Raw genomic sequence first — 23015 nt, 5'->3', positions numbered from 1 at the left:
CTGGCGACGGAGGCGTCATTGCAGGAAATAGTGGTTGAGCATTCGTCGAATGCGGTCTCGACTATGATGACTGTTCAGTATAAGAAGACTCTCGTCGCTTGATAACGACTCGAGAGTCGTGGTGTGAGGTTCCTGACGCTACACCTTTATGATGATCAGGAATTGGAACTTTTGTATTATTAGTATTGTTGCCATTGGCTACCAGCGATGTGTCGTTTGTTTTTACAGCAGGCTTTTGATTGCTCTCCCCATGGAGCTGGGACGTGTTGATAACGACCTAAAGAATGATATCCTATGTTGAATACCACTCTGAGATTACGTTTCTCTTCCGCTTTCTCATTGCTTGGTGATCGATCTATCCCTTCGACTTTACCCCCAACTCTTGAGGTTAAAAGTCGACGATTAGTCTTGAACAACCGGACACCCCTTTCGCTTCCCTCGTCTGCCAGATACATCTGCTGCCGCCCATTCGGTGGAGGGTTACCGGAGACGAGTGCAACTCTGTTACGGTTTCACTTCCCAAACACCTACCTACATTTCAGTTTTGTGATATTCGTACGGCTGGAGGGAAGCCGTGCGAGGCATATTGTGTCGGAGGTGGCGCACTTGGCCGTGGAAGCAATATCTTCTCTTTCTGCTCTTTGTTCTGGTGTATAATGTTTTCTTTTGGTGCTTTCTTAGTGGCATATATACAAGTTTCCTGGCCCACTGCACGATATGTGACCAGGGCACATGGGAAAGCCATGTGAGCCCGTGATTCGTCCAAGCTTCGGTAAGCCGCTCGTCTCACCTAGGGTGAGCACCGAGGATGACGAGGCTCTCCTCATTGCGTTCTCCCGACCATCCTACCAGGCCCAGGTCTACTCACTTCGTCTTAATATGCTTCAATGGCCCAGACTCGTGCAAAAACATGTTCGCATAAGCCTTGGGCACAAAGCGACGCTCCTGAGGTTCTTGCACGTAGTACTCGTAGCCTTGTTTCTCAGCAAACGCGACCGCGTCCTCCTTGGTCTTAAATTGAACTTTCGTGCCTTGCATTGCATCTGCCGATGATTGCCAGCCCATCAGTGGATTCTCCCATCTGTGTCCTCTGCCCAGAACGTCCCAGTCCATACGCCAGGCGTGTGAGCCCCATGAGCCGGATTGTGTGGCGGGTTTTGCGGATTTGTAGATTCTAGATTCGAGCGGGGTTTCTCAGTCTCAGGGCTGCCGCAAATGAGACAGTGAAGCTTCGGGGTTTCTCTTACCTGACTGTTCTGGCTTGTAGATCCACGGGTGCACCAGACAGCACTGCAGCTGGTGTTATACCGCCCGGTTCGCTTCCGTTCAAAACTCGCTTAGGCACAGGTGAATATAGTGAGGTTCCATGGTCAACTGTGGCGGTATAATCTGGTTGGTGGTCCGCATGGTATTCGGTCACGCTCTGTTCTGGATTATGATCGATCTCGACCATGCTCGCTTGGTCCTCTGTTGCTTGCATAGCTTGAACGTCTGGGACGGCTTTCGGGTCTGGCTCGCCGAGACGACGGCCGGGTGTCGTGGATAGGCATCGTAGTGAAGAGCGGGGTGCCTGTGGAATTGTCCTGCAGAGCCTTAGAGAGCTCTGTGGGCGAAGGAACGACATGTTGAGTGAGTGGCTGTTGTGATTGTGAGCAAGGAGCAGCGACAGCGATAATACGGGCGCAGTTGAAGTTCGAGTTGATGCTGCTGCTGCTTGATGCCAAGCATGAGATACGCTTATCTCTAAGCCGTTAGTGCTTTACACGCCGCTTTACCAAATGACGATTTGAGGCACATTTTAGAATCGCTAGTAATCTTGCCCCCCCTCCTTCCCTTGCATTCATGCGGGTCAAGAGTGAGGGTTAGAAATAGCCGCACGCTATCACTATTGACTTGGAATATTATTACCTCAGGCAACCCATCAGCCCAGAAAGTCCCTAGAATTCGTATGCTTGGCTTCGTAGTAACAGGAAGGCGTCTGCTATCTACTTTTACACAAGGAGATCGACCATGTCCCTTAACAATCGACCCAGACGCTGTCTCGCCAGATCGCACTTTTTAACTTCCAATGGACTGCACGTGTATAGCAGAAAATAGCAAGCCCTCCCACAGAAACGAAAGAAACCGAGCCACAAAGTACATGTCATAGACCATGGGAAGACTCTTGAATGGCTCAATCCATACTTTGTTGACTACCCGAGAATTCAATTTTCCATGCTTGAACTTCAGAAATATTCACTACACGAGCCAAGTTCCGATTATTCAAATCAGGTAGCCGCTTCCGCTAGGTGGGTAAATGCACCAGCCCCCAGCTCTCGCTCGAAAATGGACGTTATGGCATTGAATTGTTTCTCGGCGTCTGTTGCAGCCTTTCGATCGCCGCGACATCCGCCGAATTTGCTCTTCTTCCACGGATCGGCCCTCGATAGAACAAGAACGGTTCCAGCAAGGTTCGAAAGACTTGCATACTCTCTGGGTTGTGGAATTTGTATTCTTGTTCCAGCTGAGCCCAGTTAACAACTGTTGCTTCTTTTCTGCTATCCATGTTTCTCGATCGTTCAAATGTTGCAACCTGAAGCCCAGTATTTCTGCGAAGTAAGAAATCACCTCTGCAGTGTCTTGCGTTCGATAAAGTGATGATACATTTGACAGAGTTGACTCGGAGAGTTGGAGAGTTGCAAGGCAGTGATCCAGTATCGCTTGAGCTCAGAACTTGGATTCCACCAGTCGTCAGGGCGGATGAGAGCCATTGCGAATTTGATGATCTTGTTGTGCGAAGCAGGATCAGACCCTGAGGCCCCAATCGCCAGATCATGAGTTCACATGTCTCATAACCCTGGACTGGATTTCTGAATCGTGACCTGGAGAAAGATCGGAATTGTACCGTGAAACCAGGGCGCAAAAGCCTCCACTCGCCTGGTACCAGATTATTCATAAACCTAGTCCGATCATACCCGCCATCGCTCGGCAGAGTGAGTGATAGTGTGTGACTTCCCGACTTGCACCCTAATTCGATTCTTGTTGGACAGCCCTCGACATTTTTAAGGACCATGTCAGGAGGCCAATATGCAGAGACATAGGGTGTAGCGTGGTATATTATCTCATGGCAATGGTGTATGCTGACTTCTGTTTGTTCTGGATTTGAATTTGCCCTTAGCTCGAAATTGAAGTGATCTTTGATATATCGAAGAACAAGCCTGTGATATTTCAGTCCTTCAAACTCATGCTCTTGCATGATGGCCAACAATAGTGGGACGAAGGGCTCGAAGCTTGAACTTTCTAATTCGTAGAGCCAAACAATCTGGCTGTCTGATGCCCCCAGCTGCTGAATCGGGTTAAGATCAACCCTAAAAGCATTGCGTAGGTCGAGGAGCTTCTCGGAGAAGCCTTTGGCGGCGTCCTCGTCGCTAAAGAGCAATCTGACTTCTACGTTAGGATGCTCTGAGTTGTAAATCGGAGTATACTGATTTCTGCCTTGGAGTGTGCCGTATTCATTCATCCAGCCAAGCTGGTTGCAATCTGAGAACTGCAAAGTAAGCAACGTGCCAGTGAGCTTGACGAGTATGTCTGCTAAAGGGAGCCATAAATACGTTGTCTCATCCTGATTCGAGGTCGCTGGGGCAATTTGGAGGCGCCAGTACATCTGTTGGAACTCGGGGCCTCCACAGCGCCATAATGTGACTTCGGATTCGCCAAGCGCTGCCTCAATGTGTCTCCCTACACCGTCAGCATTGCGCTTCTTAATTCCCACACTCGATAGAAAGCAGGAACAGACTTCGACAGTTTGTGCAGGACCGTTCAGAGGGAAAGGTCGCACCCTCCCAGTCGTTAAAGCCGTCTCTGAGGACACTGGAGACCAGGTGATTCCGACATGGTTTCTAGGGACTGCTGGTATCTCAGGGGGAATTGGGATTTGTGAAAGCCGAGACAGCCTTGGCACGGAGCTGTCTCTTGAGCTCAAAGATAGTGCTAAGACTCGTGTACATGCTGCCGCTACCGCAGCAGCATAGTTTTGCCAGATGTCATTCTTGTGCGTGTCCGCATAGTCGCATATCCCTCGAACAACGATGTATCCATGCTCATTCAGAGCGCTAGCTTCCATGTCAACGGCTATGACCCCATTGAAATCATCTTTGAGCTTGTTGCGAGTGCATCCGTCTTTCAATACAACATCGCCAGATGCTATTAAGCCTTTGTGTACTTGGGGAAGCGCTCTAGCTCTAGAACTGCGAATGAACAGGTTGTCCCTCTCGCAGTCTTGACAATTTTTCGCTTCTGCGTCTGCGTGATTGTAATCGTGCTTGAAGAGAAGATCATACTCCGTAGAGGGTCGCGACCACCGATGATTCTCGTCCTGATTAGCGTGAGCATCTTGAGATTTGGCTCTCATGCCACGTAAGATTTCCGCAAGGTGCTCGCCGTTCAGCTGCGCGTCCAAAATTGGATCACTAAGGTGGTCAAGAAGTTGTTTAGGGGCGTTACGTCGATGCGCGGTACAACAAAGATTATTGTTTCTCTCCAATCGACCCTTACGATAATTCACAGTCTGAGTAGCGACAACAACATCGCCTAGCCTGACATCAATTTCGCCACCAGGAACACCGCCCGCGATGCCAGTCAAGAATCGGATTCTTAGACACGGGTATCGCTGTTGTAGACGTTCAGCGTAGGTGACTGTGGTCGTAAGGCCATCATGTCCTTCTGGTAGACATACAGCAACGACGTCTTTATCAGCTAGCTTTCCATGATAATATGTCGTGTTCCTGCCCTCGTCACGTTCCGCTGTGTATCCACCGTCAAAGCTCGCTATGACCGCATGTAGTTCTTTTCCCAAAGGGCAGATGATGCCAATGGTAAAATTTTCATGAGCATCCATCGTTAGCCAGATTGCTTTCGTGCACCTGAGATTGAAATTTTATAGGTAGCTCAGTAGAGTCAGCCGAATGATCCTAGGTAGTAAGTTCTTGACGGTGCCTACAGAAGTTTGCACTGCCACTTCTGAAGCGATGAAAAGCATGAGCTTCCGGGAGTGTTGTTTGAAGGAGGATATTACGGACTCTCAGAAACGGGCATCTACGGCTGGCTACACAGTAGCCGTCGAATCAAGAATGGAATCTAAGGGGTTGAAGTGACAGTCAGCCTCGCTAGGCAACGGCTCGAGCCACCATCATTACAACTGGGCCACTGAAGCTGATCGAGGCAACCGACCAATCAGCTAAGTAGGATGAGCAGCCAAGTGACAGGCACAGCCTACCTAGGTATATAAGATGTCGTCTGAAACATGGCTATGCTGGGTCTGCAATCGTATTCACACTCCAAGGGGCCTCCAGTCCTTGAAATCCTTGTACACAATCAGTTACCTCGTACTGGTGTTGTGAAGATGGACAAGTTCGGATCATTGGGAGACAACTTGGCGAACGTCATGGGGCGTATAGAAAGGAACGAATGACAACAATGAGGACAAGGGCATCTTGCTCATTCATTTCCACACACTTCGTAAGACTCCCTCATGCCGTATTATGGGGCATGTCAGCTAAAACAATTGGTGGACTACAAATATCCCTGTTTTTTGGGGAACAGCAACCACCTGTCGAGCCGCCCTTTCATCTTCGAAGACAGCAAGGCGTCCAAATCGTTGCCTTTTTACACCTCCTCTTGTGTTGTCCACATTGCAACTCCGAAACTATGTGCTCTTTTTCGGCACTACTGAATACGGAGTATGTACTTTCCCAAAGTTTCTAGCATCTCCATCCCCTTTTTCCACCTCGGACAGGATAGCTCATAGAATTTCCTCCTCTGCCAGGGCTCTTATATATATTCGTGCTTCGCCCTGGCATTTCTATTGGCGACTCAGTGCAAGACACACTAACAGCTGATATTAATCGCCCTGAGCAACGCGTTAATTCCACCGTTGACAGCCTAGTACGTGTCGCAACTCCGCTCAAGATCTAAGCCTTAACACGCAAGCTACAGCCACGAATTGTCCCTGTCGCAACCTTTTCACATTGTAAGATGCTGTTTCCATATGATGAAAACAATATTCCCAGTCTTGACGTGCTCATAAATGGACCTTTCAACGACAAATCAGAGCGTGAGATGCGATTACTGCTCAATGACTTCCTCACGGCGACTGGTCTACGCGATTACGAGCACTATTTTACCAAAGGAATGTTTCTAGCTCAGAATCCTGCTGCTTTCGACCAGCCCCGCGAAGATGGTCTTCATTTGACGCAAGAGGAAAAGGAAACCCTCGTCTATGAAGAAGTACCCGTCAAAAGAGTCAATAGGACCGAGTCCTCAAGCTCTTGGCGACCTGATTACAAAAAGTGGCGGAATATCTCAGCTCCTTTATGGCGACTTGTTTGTCTTTGTGCCCTGGGGGCAGCAGTCCAAGGCTGGGACGAGTCGGCTGTGAGTATCCCATCCGCCGGATTTTGTTTCAGATCTTCGTTCAGCTCTAAGTGTTTTGGACAATCGACTCCAGACACACGCAAATACCCGTGAGCTCTGGCTGACTGATCTTCTTACATAATGCCAGGTGAATGGTGCACAGCTTTTCTACCAACGTGCTTTCCGGATTCACATCGAGTCAGACATAAAGGCGGAACGAAAGCCAATGGTCGTTGGACTTGTTAACAGCGCTCCTTATCTAGCTTGCTTCGTAAGTTGTTGGCTCACCCCTTGGTCAAACAGGAAATTCGGCAGACGAGGAACCATATTCTGGACTGCAATATGTTCCGCGGCTTTCGCCTTTGCCCAAGCGTTTGCAAATACCTGGGAAGTTCTTTTTGTTCTCCGCTTCCTGATGGGTTTCGGTATCGGGCCCAAGAGTGCCACAATCCCGATATATGCAGCAGAGTGTTCCCCAGCGAATCTCAGAGGCAGCCTTGTCATGCTGTGGCAGTTGTTCACCGCCGTTGGTATCATGCTCGGCTCAGTCAGTGGTGTCGTGCTGCAAGATATTGGGAGTTCTGACTGCGAAGACTTGACATCTCTGAAATGTAGTCTGAACTGGAGATTGATGCTCGCCAGTCCTGCAATTGCACCAATAGTCCTTGCTCTTTACATTTACACTCAGAGCGAGTCACCACGGTGGCTAATCAACGAAGGTCACAGGCTTTCGAAAAATGATTTACCAAATTTGGCACAAAAGCGGTACGAACAAGCATGGGTGGGCTTAAAGAAGCTGCGACGCCAGAGACTACAAGCCGCCAAAGACATGTTCGAAATGTATTACCTTCTCCAGAAAGAGAGAAGAGAAATAAGTTCCATCAAGGATTCACCAGAAAGAAGCTGGAGCCGAAAAGGTATCTTTGAGCTATTCTCTGTTCGACGGAACCGAAGAGCAATGGTTGCAAGTTTGGTCTGCATGTTTGCCCAACAGTTTTGTGGTGTGTAAGTTGCAACCTTTCCCTAGAAACCGGTTCATTTTGCATTTTGACGACGGTCGACTTTAATGGTCGATAGAGGTGTCACTTGCAGCAACCAACATCTCTTGTGACCAGTTCTAATAAAGTCTCTAGTAATGTCATCGTGTATTATTCAACATACTACCTTGATAAAGTACGCGGTAACCATCGGGATGCATTATTATTCACCATGGGTTTCGGCATCATCAACTTTGTTTTCGGTATCCCTGCTTTCTACACTATCGACTCGATCGGACGACGCTCATTGCTCTTGATTACGTTTCCCTTGCTCGCAATATTTCAACTCATGACGGCGAGCTCATTTGCAGGTAACAACTGGCGCCTTGCACTTGCCGGGACGTACTTGTTTGGTATAGCATACTCCCCTGGGGAGGGTCCTGTACCCTTCGTTTACGCCGCAGAGAGTATGCCACTTTATATCCGCGACCAAGGCATGGGGCTTGTCGTCAGCATCAACTGGCTCTTCAACTGGCTTATCGCATTCACCCTTCCACAGTTCATCAATGCCTTCCATGAAACCGGAGCATTCTACTATTACTCGGGTTGGTGTGTGGTCCTTTGGTTCATGATATTCTTCTTGGTGCCCGAGACGCGCAATCTTAGCCTCGAGCAGCTCGATCTTGTCTTCAGACACCATTCGTCTCGACAATTTGCCAAGATCGCGATGGACAAAGCGCTCTACAATATCAAGACCTTACTGCGAAAGATCAAAATCATGCGAAGGTTGAGAGCTTTGCAAGAGGAGCCTAAAAGTCCTAGGCCTCTTTATGCACCCGTTGTACCCGTGGTGGGCACGGAGGGGCCGGAGAAATCGCCATGAGAACTTTCCTTTGACAAAAGGTAGCATTGCACTATCGAAAATGAAATCTCACGCGCTCCAGATGGTTGCACTGATTTAGAAAAATGGCGGCGAGATGCTCAACAAATGAACAATGAAGCATAGCGCCGCGGTGAGTGCCCGTAGTATCTCAACACCAACATTCTCAGTGGACAGGAGCTATTGGTCGAGTTTCCGACGACACAACTACCGCCAGATTTATTTCCTACGGGGCTCCTGGAAACGAGGCCACAAAAAAGTTAGTGTCTTTCTAGAAACTACTCTACAACACTTAGGGAATGTACTTTGGTACTTAACTACCTAGGCACTAACGATCTGTGGCGGCCCAAGCTTTGAACAAGGGCACAGGCTATCCCATAGCTGTATAGAGATGGTGATTCCCTTTTCCAATGTTCCAATTTCCAGCCAGGTTTCTATCTATATCATGCTGGGATTATGTATAATCAGTCTTACTATATTCATTGGCGTTTTTGATAGCTTTTTGATAGTTTCACTTTCCGGTTAAGTATTTTCCGACGCTCGTGTCTGATCTTCCCAGCACAAAAACTGTTCTGTTTAAATAGTCATTTTACCATGGCCGACCGTGTTTTAGGTCCAGAAACGTCGGTTTTCGTTTTGTAATACTGCCTGGAAAGTCATAATTACGAAAGGTCCACGCTCAAAGCTCCTCCAAAGTCAAGTTCTTGACCTCCCATTTGTCCTCAGTACCAGGGAATAGCAGCAATTGCCTCAATTTCGATGGAGAAGTTACCGGGCAACTTGCCGACCTCGACAGCTGTTCTGGCGGGCTTTGGGTTGGGTAGCAGTTCTGCGTAGACCTCATTCATGGCAGAGTAGTCCGACATGTTGGCCAGGTAAACAGTTGTCTTGAGCACGTAGTCCCATGAAGTGCCTGCCTCTTCCAAAATCACCGCGAGGCGGCCTATCACCGAGCGCTTTGATGGTCAAAAGGCATTAGCTTGGTGCTTTCAGGCCTGCGGTGTGTATATGTAAGATGAAAGAAGAAGGAATTATACTCACAGTTTCGTTTGCTATGCCTTGGCCAATGACTGTGGCATTTGGGACTGTTCCTGCCGTGTAGACAAGACCTTTTGCGGCAGCACCCCCAGCTATAAAGTCTCATTAGCATTGTTTGTTATCCCCGTGTTAAATTTCCAACGTACACAAAATTCTTGACTGTGAGCCGAGGTAGGTCACGGTCTCGTTGAGCTTGTGTCGTTTTTCAACGGGAACACCGGCAACGAAGCTGACGATGGCAACGAGTGTTGCAATGGCGTACTTAAACAACATAATTTCTTGACGATAATTGGATTGGCTATCTAGAGGAGTCCTTCGGATGGAATCTCTGCTATTCGTTCTGGCAGAGGGCTAATTTCATGGGGATGAAAATTGCAGGCTTTATAGGTTCATTGTATTCTCAAATCAGTGCCTGCGTGGCTCTCGATACGGGTCCCAAGAAAATTCGGCAATCCCATTCTTTCCGAAGGTCGAGTTCGCATTGTCACCCGATGCAACGAAACTAAAGCATCCAAGATTCGATGAGTCTCTGGTTTTACTTGAGAGGAATCGCTATCATGCTGTTCATCAAGAAAAGTCAAATTCCCGACGCAAAACGTGCAGCATGCCAAGCTGATCATCAGGAACCCAACGGACAATTGGCATGTATGCCCAGGCACCGAATGCTCATTCATCATTTAGGCTGATCGGCATCGTTATAAAATATGTGCCATTTCGGTAAGTATTCCTGGCCACCTGCTTAGCATGGTATAGTTGCCAAGATGGTATAGCGCTTTTAAGGGTAAGTAAAATATGCATATCCACAAATCGCCGGCCGGCCCAGAGATAAGGGAAAGCGCAGTTGTCCGCCTGTCTCCCGCCAACGCCCTTTAGACCATCTCGGTAGAGATAAGCCAATGAGACGGGATAAGATGTTCCGGGAGAGGTTGAATATGTTTGTGAATCAGGTGCTAAATTTCTTGACGTCCCGAATTTCTCAATGTCATTCGAGATAGCGACCAAATGGTCTGATAGTGAGGTTACTCCGCAGAAAGCCTGTATCCTCTTATGTAAACCCGGTGTTACCAATTCCGGAAAGTCCACACAATCAAGGATCAATGATTCGTTCGTCCGGCGTATTGAAGATAGCGTACATACCGCTTGAGGTAGAATATGTCGTCACACTCTGCCAAGCCATAACCGCAAACTCTCCCCGTTTTATGCAATGCATCTGGGGTAGACACGCGAGCAATAGTATCGTGCAAATGGAAAACGTGGTATTTGCGATCTTTTACATGAGAATAAGAAGAACCTTGATTGCCTAATCAGTTCTGCAAACAGACAACAGCCTACTGGCGCTGAATAAGTGGTTGGATTTTTCTTGGTGTAGGAGTATTTTCTTTCAATAAGGAATCTTGGAGTCTTTGGACATGTAGGCCATGCTCGCATTTGCTGTCGTATTCGGATTAAGAGCCCTTCGGCGCTCGGTGCTCGTTTTCTAGTGCAAGACTTGTCAGTGTAAGACTTGTGCCACGAAGCTGGTGGGTGTGACTAGCACCAAGTCGTCCCCGGTGTCTCCCACATTCCGAGAAGGAGTCAAAAAATTCTCAAGGTCGAAAGGCGTGTATGCTTGGTAATGGTGGTGTGCATGTCCTGTTCCGTCAACGGAATGATAATTGAAATATCTAATGGAAGATGTGAAAATGTACATTGTGCATAGTTGATACTAAGCCACGAGAAATACCCTTGCCAGACGATCGGCCCACTCTGTCTTGGCAGCGATAAGAACCATATGCGTATTGCCCGAAGCACACTGACTCTTTATGGTACTGATCTGCGTAACAGTCATGGCCAGTTATCTTCGATGACTAGATTGTTTTCTCTTGCGAAGATGCCGACACCTCGGGTCGAGCAGCATCTGTGTCTTGTCGTTGCGGATTCATCCACCGTTCACTGGATGACACCGGGGTGTCTCGCCACCTGAGATGGGGTCGTATCCAACTCTCGGGTGCCTAGGATTAAATGTACATAAAGGCCGCGTCGCTCAGGATGCACAATATTGCCTTTGCAGGGTGATCGATTCCGATAGATAGCCATCAAGTCAAGACAACAGGGCAAGACTCGTTGTACACAATATGAGGAGTATATTCTCACTCGCCGTGACATGCTTGTCCCTGTTTGGGACTGGCACAGCAAGTCCCGTTCGCGGTGGTGTTGAAGTGGTTCGCTTCAAAGGTCCCTTCACTGTTGAGGCAAATTCGGTACATAATATCCATGTGGAATGCTCTGACTCATCATGGGAAGGCGAGCTCAGTATTGTGTATGGCGACTGTGACATGCAAGAAGTCCATCACCAACACCATGAAGTTGGCAGAACAACTGTCAAGCGACAAACATTTCCAGATCGCTTTGTCTGGGTAACTCCTAGCGACGCCGTTCATGGTGGCTGTCTTCATGCCTACTCGGGATCAACATTGCTTGGCCGATCCAACCCAATTGCCGTCTCAAGGTCTTTACGGAAGCGTCAGTCGATTTCAGAAGTCGCTGACACAGAGGGACCTTGGTTCGATGGGGTCTCATTCATGGAGTCCAAGAATGTCTCGACCACTTTCGTGTCGGAGGCCAAGAGCAAGGATATCGCTATTGTTGGAGGTGGTATGTCAGGCGCCATGACCGCACTGCTTCTGCAATCTGTCGGTGTTGAAAATTGGCATATCATCGAGTCTTCTCAACGAATTGGTGGGCGAATCAGAACGAAATATTTGAATGGATCGAAGCCTGAAGACTATCAGTATCAGGAGATGGGGCCAATGCGGTTTCCAGTGTCAGTGAAGTACGCTGACACCAATGAGACGTTGGATATTGAAGATCATAAATTGGTGTTCCAACTTGCCGACTATGTCAACAGTCTCAATGGTAATGACTCAGCCCTTGCGGTGAAGTTTATCCCTTGGATCCAGTCATCTCCCAACGTACCTGGAAATTCTCGAGGCTATCGACTGCCCAACGGGCGCATCCCAAGCGCCTCTCAACTCAGGGCAAACAGTTCTCTCGCCGGTCCGGCTCCGCAATATTTCGATGAAGATGCTGCAGATGCCGCCGAGGAAGCTCTGTCAGAGTTCATCAATGCCACCAATGAGAAGTGGCGTGCGGCCGGACGTAATGTGTACAAAGCACATAAACAAGCGATTGAGGATGGCCTCTTCTCCTGGTCTGAGGCTAACTACCTCAAATATGAGCTCGGGCTCGATGCGAACCTGACTGATTTCGTGGCTGGCGCTTCTTCCATGTCCCCACTTTGGGGAGATATTTATGACAACAATTACTTCGCGGCAACCACGTGGCGTACGATCGATAAAGGCCTGAGTAGCCTTCCACGAGCAATTACACCCCTGGTCCAAAACAAGACAACTTTCGGACGAAAGGTAGTGGGCTTGACCTGGAATGACGAGACGAATAAAGTCGGAGTTAAGTGGAGAGACGATCCGTTTGCTCAAGTGCCTGAAGTTGAAGAGTATGACTATGCCGTCGTTGCCGTTCCCTTCACCAAGGTTCGTCTGTGGCGCAATCCGACTTACTCGTCTCTGCTGTCGCGTGCCATCAACACGATGAATTACCAACAAAGCTGCAAGGTGGCCTTGCATTACAAGACACGTTTCTGGGAGGAACTTTCTCCACCCATCATTGGAGGTTGTGGAAGTACTGATATTCCTGGTAAGTCTTTTGTACATGACAACTGTTCTTTAGTTAACAAATTGCAGGTATTGGATCCGTTTGCTATCCAGCATACAACATCAACGGCAGTGGTCCCGGTGTCCTCCTAGCCTCGTATCAGTCTGGCACGGGTGCACGTTCTGTAGCAGCACTCTCCGAGGAGGACCACGTCGGTCTTGTACAACGCGCCATGGTTGAAGTCCATGGTGAGATCGCCGCTGAACAGTATACCGGCAACTTTGACCGACAGTGCTGGGAAGTTGACGAGCATCAGGCTGGTGCATGGGCTGCGCCTTTTGTTGGACAGCAGGAGCTCTATCTCCCTGCGTACTATAAGACCGAGTTCAACACCATTTTCGTCGGTGAACACACGAGCTATACTCATGCATGGATCTTCTCTGCATTAGACTCGGCTGTGAGAGGAACCACACAGCTGCTGTTAGAGCTAGGTCTAGTGGATGAGGCCAAGGAGATCGTAGACACATGGATGGGGAGATGGATCTCCGTATAATAGTCCCATGCCCAACAGTATGATGAGATCCATGAATATAAAAGCTTTGTGGAATATTAGCTGCAAAAGTCTCTTGTTCATCGAACGCATTGCTCAGTATTCCCGCCGTTGAAATGCCCGCAATGGACATGCCTGCAGTGACGGTCAACTTTGAATCGCTATGGACTCATTGGCCAGTCTCAATCAATGAAGCTAGTCATAATCGTGATAGCGTTGATGGTGTTCTGTAATTCCAATGCACCGTAGTAATGCTGCCATACAGGATAAAGCAGAATGCCATCTGTGGGATGTCACCCATGACTCTCTCATGAAGCCTAGGGGGTGGTAGCAGCTATTCTCATTTTGAAACCTCAAGGACAACCTCGAAAATGGTGGCAGTAGGCTTCAACGGACGGAGAAACTTGAGCACTTCAGAAGTACCTACAATTGGAACAATTGGAACTTTCTCCAGCATTCTGCGTTAATCGGAAACGGACGAAGTAGAATGAGAAGGGAGGAAGAAGCTATCTATGTATGTCTGGCTTTTGGTTCGATGTCGCCATTTCAGTCACGATATGTAAAATCTCCGCCGGCCTCACCCCTGCTCACCCCTTGCTGCGGGTCGGGTGGGTGATCTGTGGGGGTTCACGTGACCATGCTGCTATCTCTCACAACCCCCGCCTTGCACGCTGCCTTGCTGCAGTGATGAATGCCCGGCATGCACAATGAACCTGCCAAATTTCCAAGAATACCCCGTCCGGCTCACAAGCAACTTCTGCGCCTTTGCTCTCCATATGCCAATCTGTCGTTGACCTCCTCCAGCCAAGCACCTGATCGGCAAAGTCCAGCCTCGCGTTATTCCTCGCGACCAAACAGCGGATATCTCTACAACCCGGCTCCGAGCGTGATGAAGGACTGTCCTGCCATACTTCCTAGATGTGGTCATTGCACGAGCCATTCTCTTCTTGTCCCTCCGAGTCGCTGCGCTGTCCATCATTTCGGCAGCCATGGCGGCCTCCCTCTACCCACGGCCGGTCAATCGCAGTGCCTTCGAAATAGCAATCCTTTGCGCCTTGTCAATCGAGTCTGATGCCGTTGAAGCATTGTTTGATCAGTTCTGGGAAGAAGATGACGTGCAATATGGCAAAGTCCCAGGAGATCCCAATTCCTACACTTTGGGTCGCATCGGCCGACATAATGTGGTCCTGGCATACATGCCCGCCATGGGCAAGATCAGTTCAGCTACGGTCGCGGCCAGCTTCCGCGCCAGCTTCGCGCATGTGCGACTTGGTTTGGTTGTTGGCATATGTGGTGGAGTGCCTCGACTAGCGGGCCATGTGGAAGACATCTTCCTGGGGGACGTGATCATTAGCACTGGAATCGTTCAGTTCGATTTCGGGCGACAGTTTACGGATAGGATGATTCGGAAAGATACTCTGCAAGACAGCCTCGGACGACCAAACCACGAGATTCGAGCTTTCTTAAAAAAGCTGCAAGGCTGGCGGGCACGATCCGAGCTGCGGCGCCATATCTCCGAATACGTCCACGAAGTGTGCGACAAGGAGTGGTTCGGGCCTTGGGCCACGCCAGGACCCGATGAAGATACTCTTTATCGGGCTGACTACCGTCATAAACATCAAGATCCCATTGAATGTGAAATATGTGCCCGGTGTTTAAGCGCAGAAGATCCTGTCTGCAATGCCGCCCTCGAGTCCTCTTGTGCACAGCTGGACTGCGACCAACGCTATCTAGTCCTTCGCCAGCGCCCTCCAAATTCCGGACCTACCGTTCACTTCGGATTAGTGGCGTCGGGCGATGTTGTTGTCAAGTCCGGGTTGTATCGTGACCGTATTGCCGCCGAGGAGAAGGTGATTGGGTTTGAAATGGAAGGCGCTGGCGTCTGGGACAGCTTTCCTACTGTTGTGATCAAGAGTGTCTGCGACTATGGGGATAGTCATAAAAACAAAATATGGCAACGACACTGCGCGATTGTAGCTGCGGCGGCTGCCAAAGGGTTTCTTCGCCAGTGGCGAGGGGCAGACATTCCGATTTCCCCTCCACCAGAGGCCAACCAGGATATTTTACCAAGATCATCGGATTCCCGCACATGGCACATGACGGTGAGTACACAAGTACGGTGGTTCTGCTTACATCATGCTGAGACTGGATGCACAGCGCCACAGCGAATCTCCCTCAGGTGAAGTCTCGCAGGGCCATTTTCAGACTTACCCGGCCCCAGACAATCCTTGGTTCCAAACAACTCCAACACCACCAACCATAGGTGAACTTCCGTTCCACACTAAACCGGGCCACGGCAACAAGGCCAACCCTGAACAAGCCTGGATAGGAGGAGCGTCAGATAGAAGCGCTGAAATTCGTGGACAAGCATCTTCTTTCGCAAAAGTCCGCGATTATAATCATGCAATAACTACCAAGGTTGAAAACATCATCTTGCAGAAGCTTGCCTTCCGAGGTATGGGTGACAGAGAGCAAGATATAAAAGACAATTATCCGGAGACCTTTCAGTGGATTTTCAAAGAACCCTCTCACGATGATAGCCTCGAGGGCACAAATTTTATCAACTGGCTGCGCCATGGGGCCGGTTGTTACTGGATCAACGGGAAAGCAGCCTCTGGAAAATCTACACTCATGAAATTTATCATAAAGCAAAAGGAGACCAAAGAGGCTCTCAAAATATGGACGGGAGGCGACCGCCTTCATTCCTCAAGCTTCTTTTTCTGGCATCTTGGCAACAGGCTTCAGAAAAGCCAGGCAGGCTTGCTCAGGTCAATATTATTCTCAGCCCTCGACGCAACAAGACCACTCATTAGAAAAGTGTTTCCGGACTACTTTACAGAGCTGGCGGAGTACGAGACTATTGCAGCCAGGAATAATGGGCAGGCCCCACTCGGTGTTCCGGTGCCTGGCGACTTGACCGACCAAGAGTATAGACGGGCTTTCCACAAAATCCTGCAGGCTATGCCTGAGGGTTGCAAAATCTGCTTCTTCATCGACGGCATCGACGAATATGAGGGAAATTGTTATGAAATCTCCGAGCTTCTTAAAAAGAGTTGCGGACCCCGTGTGAAGATGGTTCTGTCAAGCCGCCCTATACCACCTTGTGCTATGGTTTTTAAAGGTTGCGCGGGCCTGAGATTGCAAGATCTAACGAGGCCCGATATCGAACTTTATATTAACTCGATTATTTGGAAGCATTCAAGAATGAAACACCTCATCAAAGTCGAACCAGTGAGGGCCGCTCGCTTGGTCACAGAGTTGGTAAATCGAGCCTCGGGAGTCTTCTTGTGGGTAGTCTTGGTAACAACTAACCTCATGAGCGGTCTCAATAATTTCGACACAATGGATGACCTAGAAGCAAGACTAGACTATTTTCCAAGGGAACTTGAAAAACTCTATCAGCATATCATGGAACAGGTAGAGCCGCTATATCGCCGTAAGGCCTTCGAACTCCTGCAGATCGCTCTTCGTGGTCTAGACACCGATGCAGATCTCACAGTTCTAAAGCTTTCATTTGCGGACGAGGAAGATCCAACTACCGTATTGCGGCCGAATTGGAGAGCACCTGACAACGTTGTCTTGAAACTGAGAATGGAAGAGATGGAAGCACGCATGTCAAGCAGAACTCGAGGTTTGCTCGAATCGGCAAAGTCGTCCGAGATGTCAGATCCTTTCCTTGGGCCTGGGCCCAGGGTCAGATTTCTGCACAAGTCCGTCGCCGATTACTTGAGACAGCCACAAGTGTTGGACTTTCTTACTGGATTTACATCCGCCACCTCGTTCAATACGTCAGTGTCACTGCTTAGTTCGACTCTGCACATGGCGAAAATATTCGAGAATGACCTCTTGAACAGAGGATGGCAGCCAGCACTTAACATAGCGACCAATCAAAGCAGGCAGCACATCATCCACGTCATAGTGCGAGAGGCGCAAGAAGCAGACCACGCCGGATTTGATATTTCAGAGTATATCAACGAGTTCAGCCGTTGGGAAGGGGAAACCGGAGGCTATGGACGTTGGTTTGGGAGCTTCCCACATCCCTTACCACTTGAGCCACCGTCAACCGCGAAACCAAGCAATCTGCGAAGGGAAATTTTCCTTCGTGCTTGGTACGGACTCGCCAATAGCACAATCACATATCTAGCGGCTCAACCTCAGGGCACGATCAATGAAGAATGTCCTGACATCCTTTGGTCAACAGCGAGTAAACTTCGTTTGCAAACTTGCTCCAACAATGTCGAGCTGCAAGGAATGCTCAGCACGATTGAGGTTCTTCTTCGGCATGGATCAAATCCCAACTTTGTGGTAAACGGGCAAACTGCCTGGGGAAATCTACTTGTCCAGATTCTCGATTGGGATATCTCAAGCAAGAAAAGCATTTCAAAATACTGGACATTGCTCGAAGTATATTTTCAACTTATTGTCATTATGCTGAAGAGTGGCGCCGATCCGCACATCGTCATTGTCGGAGAGGTCGTTATGAAAGATGCAAGTATCTTGCTGGGTGATGACAGCGCTGCTTTCACATCCGAGAGGTCAGTAGCCGCCTGGATTGATGATCGCCAAGCTTATTTTTCAAACTCCGCTACCGTCCCACAATGGGCGATGGACACGATTTCCCATTGCTGTCGCGAAGCGTCTTCAATGCTGGTGGATTCCAAGGCATATCCGTGGAGAAAATCATCTTCTGCCCACGAACCCTTTGACGAGATGCTTCCCGAAACAATTTACGCAAGTCTCCCCCCACGACTTGAGAAGAGACCGCGGAGCAGTGTCATGCGTCTGTTTAGAAGAACTCCGAAAGAAAAACAACGGACGTCAGCGGGCGTAACAACGCCGGTTGTGGAAAATCCCAAAGAGTCTTTTGAACGCCAGAGCAGTCCATCAACCCCTGAGGCTCCTCTCATTGTCGATTACAATAGTGCCAAACGCGTGCACCTACCAAAGAAGATATTGTTGTGAACATCCCAGTCTCTGTTTGGCAGTTGATATGACCCTTTTCTGTCGGATCGTGTTTGACCATCAGCTTATTACCAATCGTTTACCTGTCCTCCCTTCTTCGTGGAATGACATAGCCGGGCTAAAATTCAGCCAATCTCAATATTTTCAGCAATATGGCCGACAGTCTACCACCACCTGGTGCTGCGTCATCGAAAGGTATTGTGTCGAGTTTTATCTGCAGAATCCCAGATGGATACTTCAAAGCCTGGCTCCTCGAGGGACCCGAGAGTTCCTGGGAATAGACCTGGGACTTGGCATCTTCTTGCTAAGCATTAATATCGCATACGGCGTCTTTTCCGCAAAAGACGACGGGCTAGTGATAGAGAAAGAGGTGGAAATAGTACGGATTATCCTGTCCTGATGGGTTGAATCAGGCCCTAATTCACCTCAATTGGGATAAACTCGATGCCGCCTTGGCTTAGAAAGACAGTTTTTGTTCTCTAAGTCCAGTATCATTTGTCACTTTTCATTTCTCTCCTTTGCAGCACAGGCACTTTGCACACCTGCTTCTAAACCAGAATTATGCCAACTCATCCGAAGTTAAGGGAATTCACATTTGATGAAGAACAACAGATTTGTGTGGAGATCACCACGTCACCAGACAGTTTCAAGATCGAACGAAAAGCTGCCACATAACTTGTTTGAGTGGCTTGATTTAAATGTACTAGTCCAGGGGGCGGCAGAGTTGAACTGCCCACAGCAACGTGGCTGACCACCGAGAAATAACGCAACAACTATCCCATATATTCGCCGTTGAGGATACATGCATTGCTGAACGCCTGACAAACAGAAATGCAAGATACTACCTTGCCATCACACGCGGCACTTACTCGTCAGGAATCTGCAGAGACCCTTGCATAGTGAGGACAGCAGATCCCGAGAGCAAGACCTCTTCGATCTCGACACCATCTCCTGACGCCTTCTCCTTGACACCGACATTGACGAAGATCTGACTTTTCTGGCCCATTTCCACACCTTGAATGATCCGGTAGCTGTAGCGACCAGGCGTTCCCTTTTGCAAGGAGAGATAACTCGTCAATGCACTGGCCGCTGAGCCGGTGGCTGGATCCTCTCTACTGCCGTGAGATCGAGTGCGAAGGTCCCGCACACCGTCGTCGTTCACGCCGAGATCGACGAAGAAGTAGGATATCACCAGGCCCGCACGGTAGCCCTCATCTAGAGCCTTGAAGGCTGTCTTGGTGTTCTCGGCGCCCAGTAGACTCTTGGTCTGGAGGCCTAGTTCTTCAAGTGAAGGTTGCTGTGCAAGAACAAAAGTCATGCCTTTGACAATACTGACGACGGGATAATGCCCGTAATGCTCCCCTTGAAACGGATTGGCGTGAATCCGTACATTGTGGGCGACCGAGATTTGGACACCATCGATCGCTGGGTTCAGCTTTATGTCCAGAAGGCCTGACTTTGTGCTCAAAGTTCGCACATTGGTGGATGGCGTACCAAGTAGACCAAGGAGATAATTGGACGTTCCAACTGTAGGGTGACCGGCAAAGGGAATTTCAGCGTAAGAAGTAAAGATGTCGATTCGAGCCACACCGTTTGCCTCGTCATCTTCAGTCTGCTCGTGTAGGATGACTGTTTCGGACAGATTAAACTCTCGGGCAATACGTTGCTTTTGTGTCTGGGAAAGTGTGACCGTCCGTGGCACCTTGACAATTGCTAAAGGATTTCCCGTGTAGCGAGTATTGGTGAAGACATCCAAGGTAAGGAAGGAAAGCTGATTAGCCATCGTGGCTATATAGTGTAGTTTATGGGGTTAATGTAGAAGAAATCGAAGAGACTTAGGTGGGTGTACTCTACCATGTACTTATGGCATCAGTATGGTGTGAGTCATTTGTCGCTCGGTGGAAATTTAAGCCGCATCGAAATCATCAGTTTTGACGGTTGGGCCACTCGGAAGATCATCATCTTCTGTGTCTCTCCGAACAGAGAGTATTGCATGCCCAAGGTATCCATTCAATGTCTCGAATATCATATTTTGATGTTGGCGTAACTTGTTCTCAACTAGCAGATTGGGACAAGCTTCGAAGTGTTAGTGTTTTTGCTTCACACGCGCCATGCTTGGCTTGAAGCCTTGTGCAATTATTTTGCTTCAACTTGACCATGTCAATCGCCTCCTGCAAATCTTTTGGGAAAGCTCCAGGAACGTGCAAGATGGGGGAAGCCGAATAGTTGGGGATCTTTTCAGTACACTCGAGGGATGTAGATTCTTCACCGACGAGTGTGTCGTCTTCCTCGAGATCAGTCAGAATCTGGGATAAACTTTCTCTTGACTTCCGGCCAGTGCTTATGTCACTCGAAGGAGAACCTGTTATGCCTGACGCATTATTGGCAGCCATAGCAGCCGAAGGATCTCTGGTTGCCGCTTCGTGGTTCAGAGAGAAGCGATCTATCGCGTGGATGGTGCTAGACTGGTTTGCACCTGGTGAAGCTTCCGAATCGAGCTTTTTATTCAACACTTTGGCTGTGGGCATCTTGCCATGTTTGCTCATTGAGATGAGGGTTGCCCTCCAATACTCGTTTAGCATCCCATTCTCATATGGTTTACCTTTTTCGAACCATGCCACCCACTGTTTCGCAACTTTTACCACACGCTCAAACTGTGAATCAAGAAGCTCTCCGTGTATTTTACGGCACTCTTCATTAGGGCACCTGCCCTGATTAGTGTTTCTGGACGCACGGAACTGTGCCAGAATCAATTGCTCGAGACGGTAGGCTCCACAGGACAACCTAGGGCTTTCCCAATTCTTTTTGAAGGATATTCCACAAACTTGTGTGATGCCACCGAGCCTCTGCTTAGCGGTTTTCTCAGAGAAGCCCACTTTCACCAGTCCAGGCATGTCCTCACAAGACGCGACATATACTATCCCCGACTTTGCTGCTCGGGCGCCAAATTCTTTGAAAAGCTCATTCTCCAAAGTTGACCATCTGGGGTATGCTTTAGCAGGCACATGTGCTGCTGTCGCCGTTTGCTGTTCGTCTGTTGTGACTTCGCGCTCGTGTACTTGTAACATGGCTTTTGGCTTCCCCAGGTGAGTTCTTTGTAGTATTTCAGCATCTCTACCATCAGCAACAACGACTACTGATGGCAATTCGTCGTCAGAGGAAGAGATTGAAACTATCAGGTATTAGCATGAGATTAGAAATTCGAAGGCACGAAACATACTGCAAGGCTCCTGTGGAATCTTCCAGTCTGCGGTCACTTCACGCTTCCATTTCTCAATGACCGCCTTGCTAAGATCCTGGGTGGCTTCCAGTCCTCTGTGCATGCCGCAGAGCCAACAAGACAGCAGACTTTCCAAAGCTGCAGGAAGGGCATCACGGTCTTCATTGTGAATGATGTCCTTGCAGCATTCTAGAGCTTTTTGTCGCCAATGGAGCGCTTTGGAAGGTGAGTTTTTACAAGTTCTGAATGCCTTTAACTCCGGACCCCATACAGGGTGCAAGCACATCTGGCTCTCGAAAGCAAGCTCTAACTTGGAAAATGAGATCGCACCCTCAGCCTTGGACGCTGTCGAGTGTGTCATTTTCACAATATCAGGATTACCAGATCTGAGGTGAATGTTGTGACAGGTGAAATACCCGCCAGCAAACAATGGTACCAGGATTTCTGCCGTAAGATTCGCAGGTTTGTGAGAGCGATATCCTGGGTCTCGTAGATATGTTCGAAACAGGCGATGTTTGCAAAGACAGTAATTGAGTTCCACGAGATTGCTCACTTTTAAAGCTAGCCACAAGTTTTCTCGTTGAGAGGTAGGATTGATGTAAATGTTGGTTAGGTACAACTAGGCGGAGCTATCGAAAGAGGAAAGCAGGCTGCTTATGCTTGAGGAAGGGGCTGGGCCTTTCGACTTCATGTTATAGTCCAGGCTGCGAAAAGGCAACCAGGAGGCGGCCTGGGCTAAGCAGCTTCCTCAGTCGACTGCTGCAAGTGCATGAAGCTCCAAGATTGGTTAGCCTTCAATATCGTTATTCAGAAAGTACATGGCGCACCAGGATGCTGTACACGAAACGTACCTAAGTCCATACTCAGCACCTCGTAAGGCGGAGCACACGCGGAGGACGAAGTCCTAGCCTCACATTAGTCCACTCATGTGAGCCCAGACCTTGGTCATAGGGTTGCTTCAGAACGCAATTGAGCGAGCAAAGCTGCATAACTCCATCTCAATACGTGGCCAAAGCACCTCGCTTTTCCAGCAGGCCTTGGCCAAGTCTCCCCCACCGGCAGCTGCCTCTTGTGAAATCAAGTCCTGAGAGCAGAGAATGGTGTGCTACTCAGTCCCGGGATGAGCGGCTATGCCAGTGTCGAGAGCCTGGACCTTGATCTCCCGGAGCTCAGGAGAAAACCATTATGCCAAGTACTCCTTATCCATGTTCCCAAACAGCAGTGGGTGCAGCTGTCAGAGAAGAGAAGTGGTCTTGAAGTGTAGACAGCTAGTGTGAGCAAGCTAAATTCAAGACAAACATGACTTGAAGCGCGGCTAATGCAAGCCACAGACAAGGACAGACAGTG

General features: G+C 48.9%; 9 protein-coding genes across 9 annotated transcripts; 4 read left to right on the top strand and 5 right to left on the bottom strand.

The window, feature by feature from the left end:
• Positions 1-864: 864 nt before the first annotated feature.
• On the bottom strand, positions 865-1624 carry NUO21 (NADH:ubiquinone oxidoreductase 21kD subunit; the record flags this gene model as incomplete). The annotated part of the gene is made up of 2 exons (XM_064853998.1): positions 865-1174; positions 1248-1624. The coding sequence occupies 2 exons, from the start codon at positions 1622-1624 to the stop codon at positions 865-867; spliced, it is 687 nt and encodes a 228-aa protein (XP_064700456.1).
• A 708-nt stretch (positions 1625-2332) lies between these two features.
• On the bottom strand, positions 2333-4876 carry LTR84_010460 (uncharacterized protein; the record flags this gene model as incomplete). The annotated part of the gene is made up of 1 exon (XM_064853997.1): positions 2333-4876. The coding sequence occupies one exon, from the start codon at positions 4874-4876 to the stop codon at positions 2333-2335; it is 2544 nt and encodes an 847-aa protein (XP_064700455.1).
• A 1136-nt stretch (positions 4877-6012) lies between these two features.
• LTR84_010459 (uncharacterized protein) lies at positions 6013-7399 on the top strand (the record flags this gene model as incomplete). The annotated part of the gene is made up of 2 exons (XM_064853996.1): positions 6013-6411; positions 6539-7399. 2 exons carry the CDS (start codon positions 6013-6015, stop codon positions 7397-7399), a joined length of 1260 nt encoding a protein of 419 aa, XP_064700454.1.
• A 200-nt stretch (positions 7400-7599) lies between these two features.
• Positions 7600-8250, top strand: LTR84_010458 (uncharacterized protein; the record flags this gene model as incomplete). Its single annotated transcript, XM_064853995.1, has 1 exon — positions 7600-8250. The coding sequence occupies one exon, from the start codon at positions 7600-7602 to the stop codon at positions 8248-8250; it is 651 nt and encodes a 216-aa protein (XP_064700453.1).
• Positions 8251-8969: 719 nt separating this feature from the next.
• Positions 8970-9558, bottom strand: LTR84_010457 (uncharacterized protein; the record flags this gene model as incomplete). The annotated part of the gene is made up of 3 exons (XM_064853994.1): positions 8970-9203; positions 9289-9377; positions 9432-9558. The coding sequence occupies 3 exons, from the start codon at positions 9556-9558 to the stop codon at positions 8970-8972; spliced, it is 450 nt and encodes a 149-aa protein (XP_064700452.1).
• A 1841-nt stretch (positions 9559-11399) lies between these two features.
• Positions 11400-13489, top strand: LTR84_010456 (uncharacterized protein; the record flags this gene model as incomplete). The annotated part of the gene is made up of 2 exons (XM_064853993.1): positions 11400-12978; positions 13026-13489. 2 exons carry the CDS (start codon positions 11400-11402, stop codon positions 13487-13489), a joined length of 2043 nt encoding a protein of 680 aa, XP_064700451.1.
• Positions 13490-14475: 986 nt separating this feature from the next.
• Positions 14476-18448, top strand: LTR84_010455 (uncharacterized protein; the record flags this gene model as incomplete). The annotated part of the gene is given in 2 exon segments (XM_064853992.1): positions 14476-15588; positions 15602-18448. 2 exon segments carry the CDS (start codon positions 14476-14478, stop codon positions 18446-18448), a joined length of 3960 nt encoding a protein of 1319 aa, XP_064700450.1.
• Positions 18449-19313: 865 nt separating this feature from the next.
• Positions 19314-20231, bottom strand: LTR84_010454 (uncharacterized protein; the record flags this gene model as incomplete). Its single annotated transcript, XM_064853991.1, has 1 exon — positions 19314-20231. The coding sequence occupies one exon, from the start codon at positions 20229-20231 to the stop codon at positions 19314-19316; it is 918 nt and encodes a 305-aa protein (XP_064700449.1).
• A 271-nt stretch (positions 20232-20502) lies between these two features.
• Positions 20503-22029, bottom strand: LTR84_010453 (uncharacterized protein; the record flags this gene model as incomplete). Its single annotated transcript, XM_064853990.1, has 2 exons — positions 20503-21620; positions 21669-22029. The coding sequence occupies 2 exons, from the start codon at positions 22027-22029 to the stop codon at positions 20503-20505; spliced, it is 1479 nt and encodes a 492-aa protein (XP_064700448.1).
• Between the last annotated feature and the right edge of the window lie 986 nt (positions 22030-23015).

The sequence above is a fragment of the Exophiala bonariae genome (assembly GCF_035927105.1).
Source record: "Exophiala bonariae strain CCFEE 5792 chromosome Unknown scaffold_43, whole genome shotgun sequence".
NCBI lineage: Eukaryota > Fungi > Ascomycota > Eurotiomycetes > Chaetothyriales > Herpotrichiellaceae > Exophiala > Exophiala bonariae.
The sequence above is the reverse complement of the archived record's forward strand: the minus strand, read 5'-3'. Positions and strand labels throughout refer to the sequence as shown.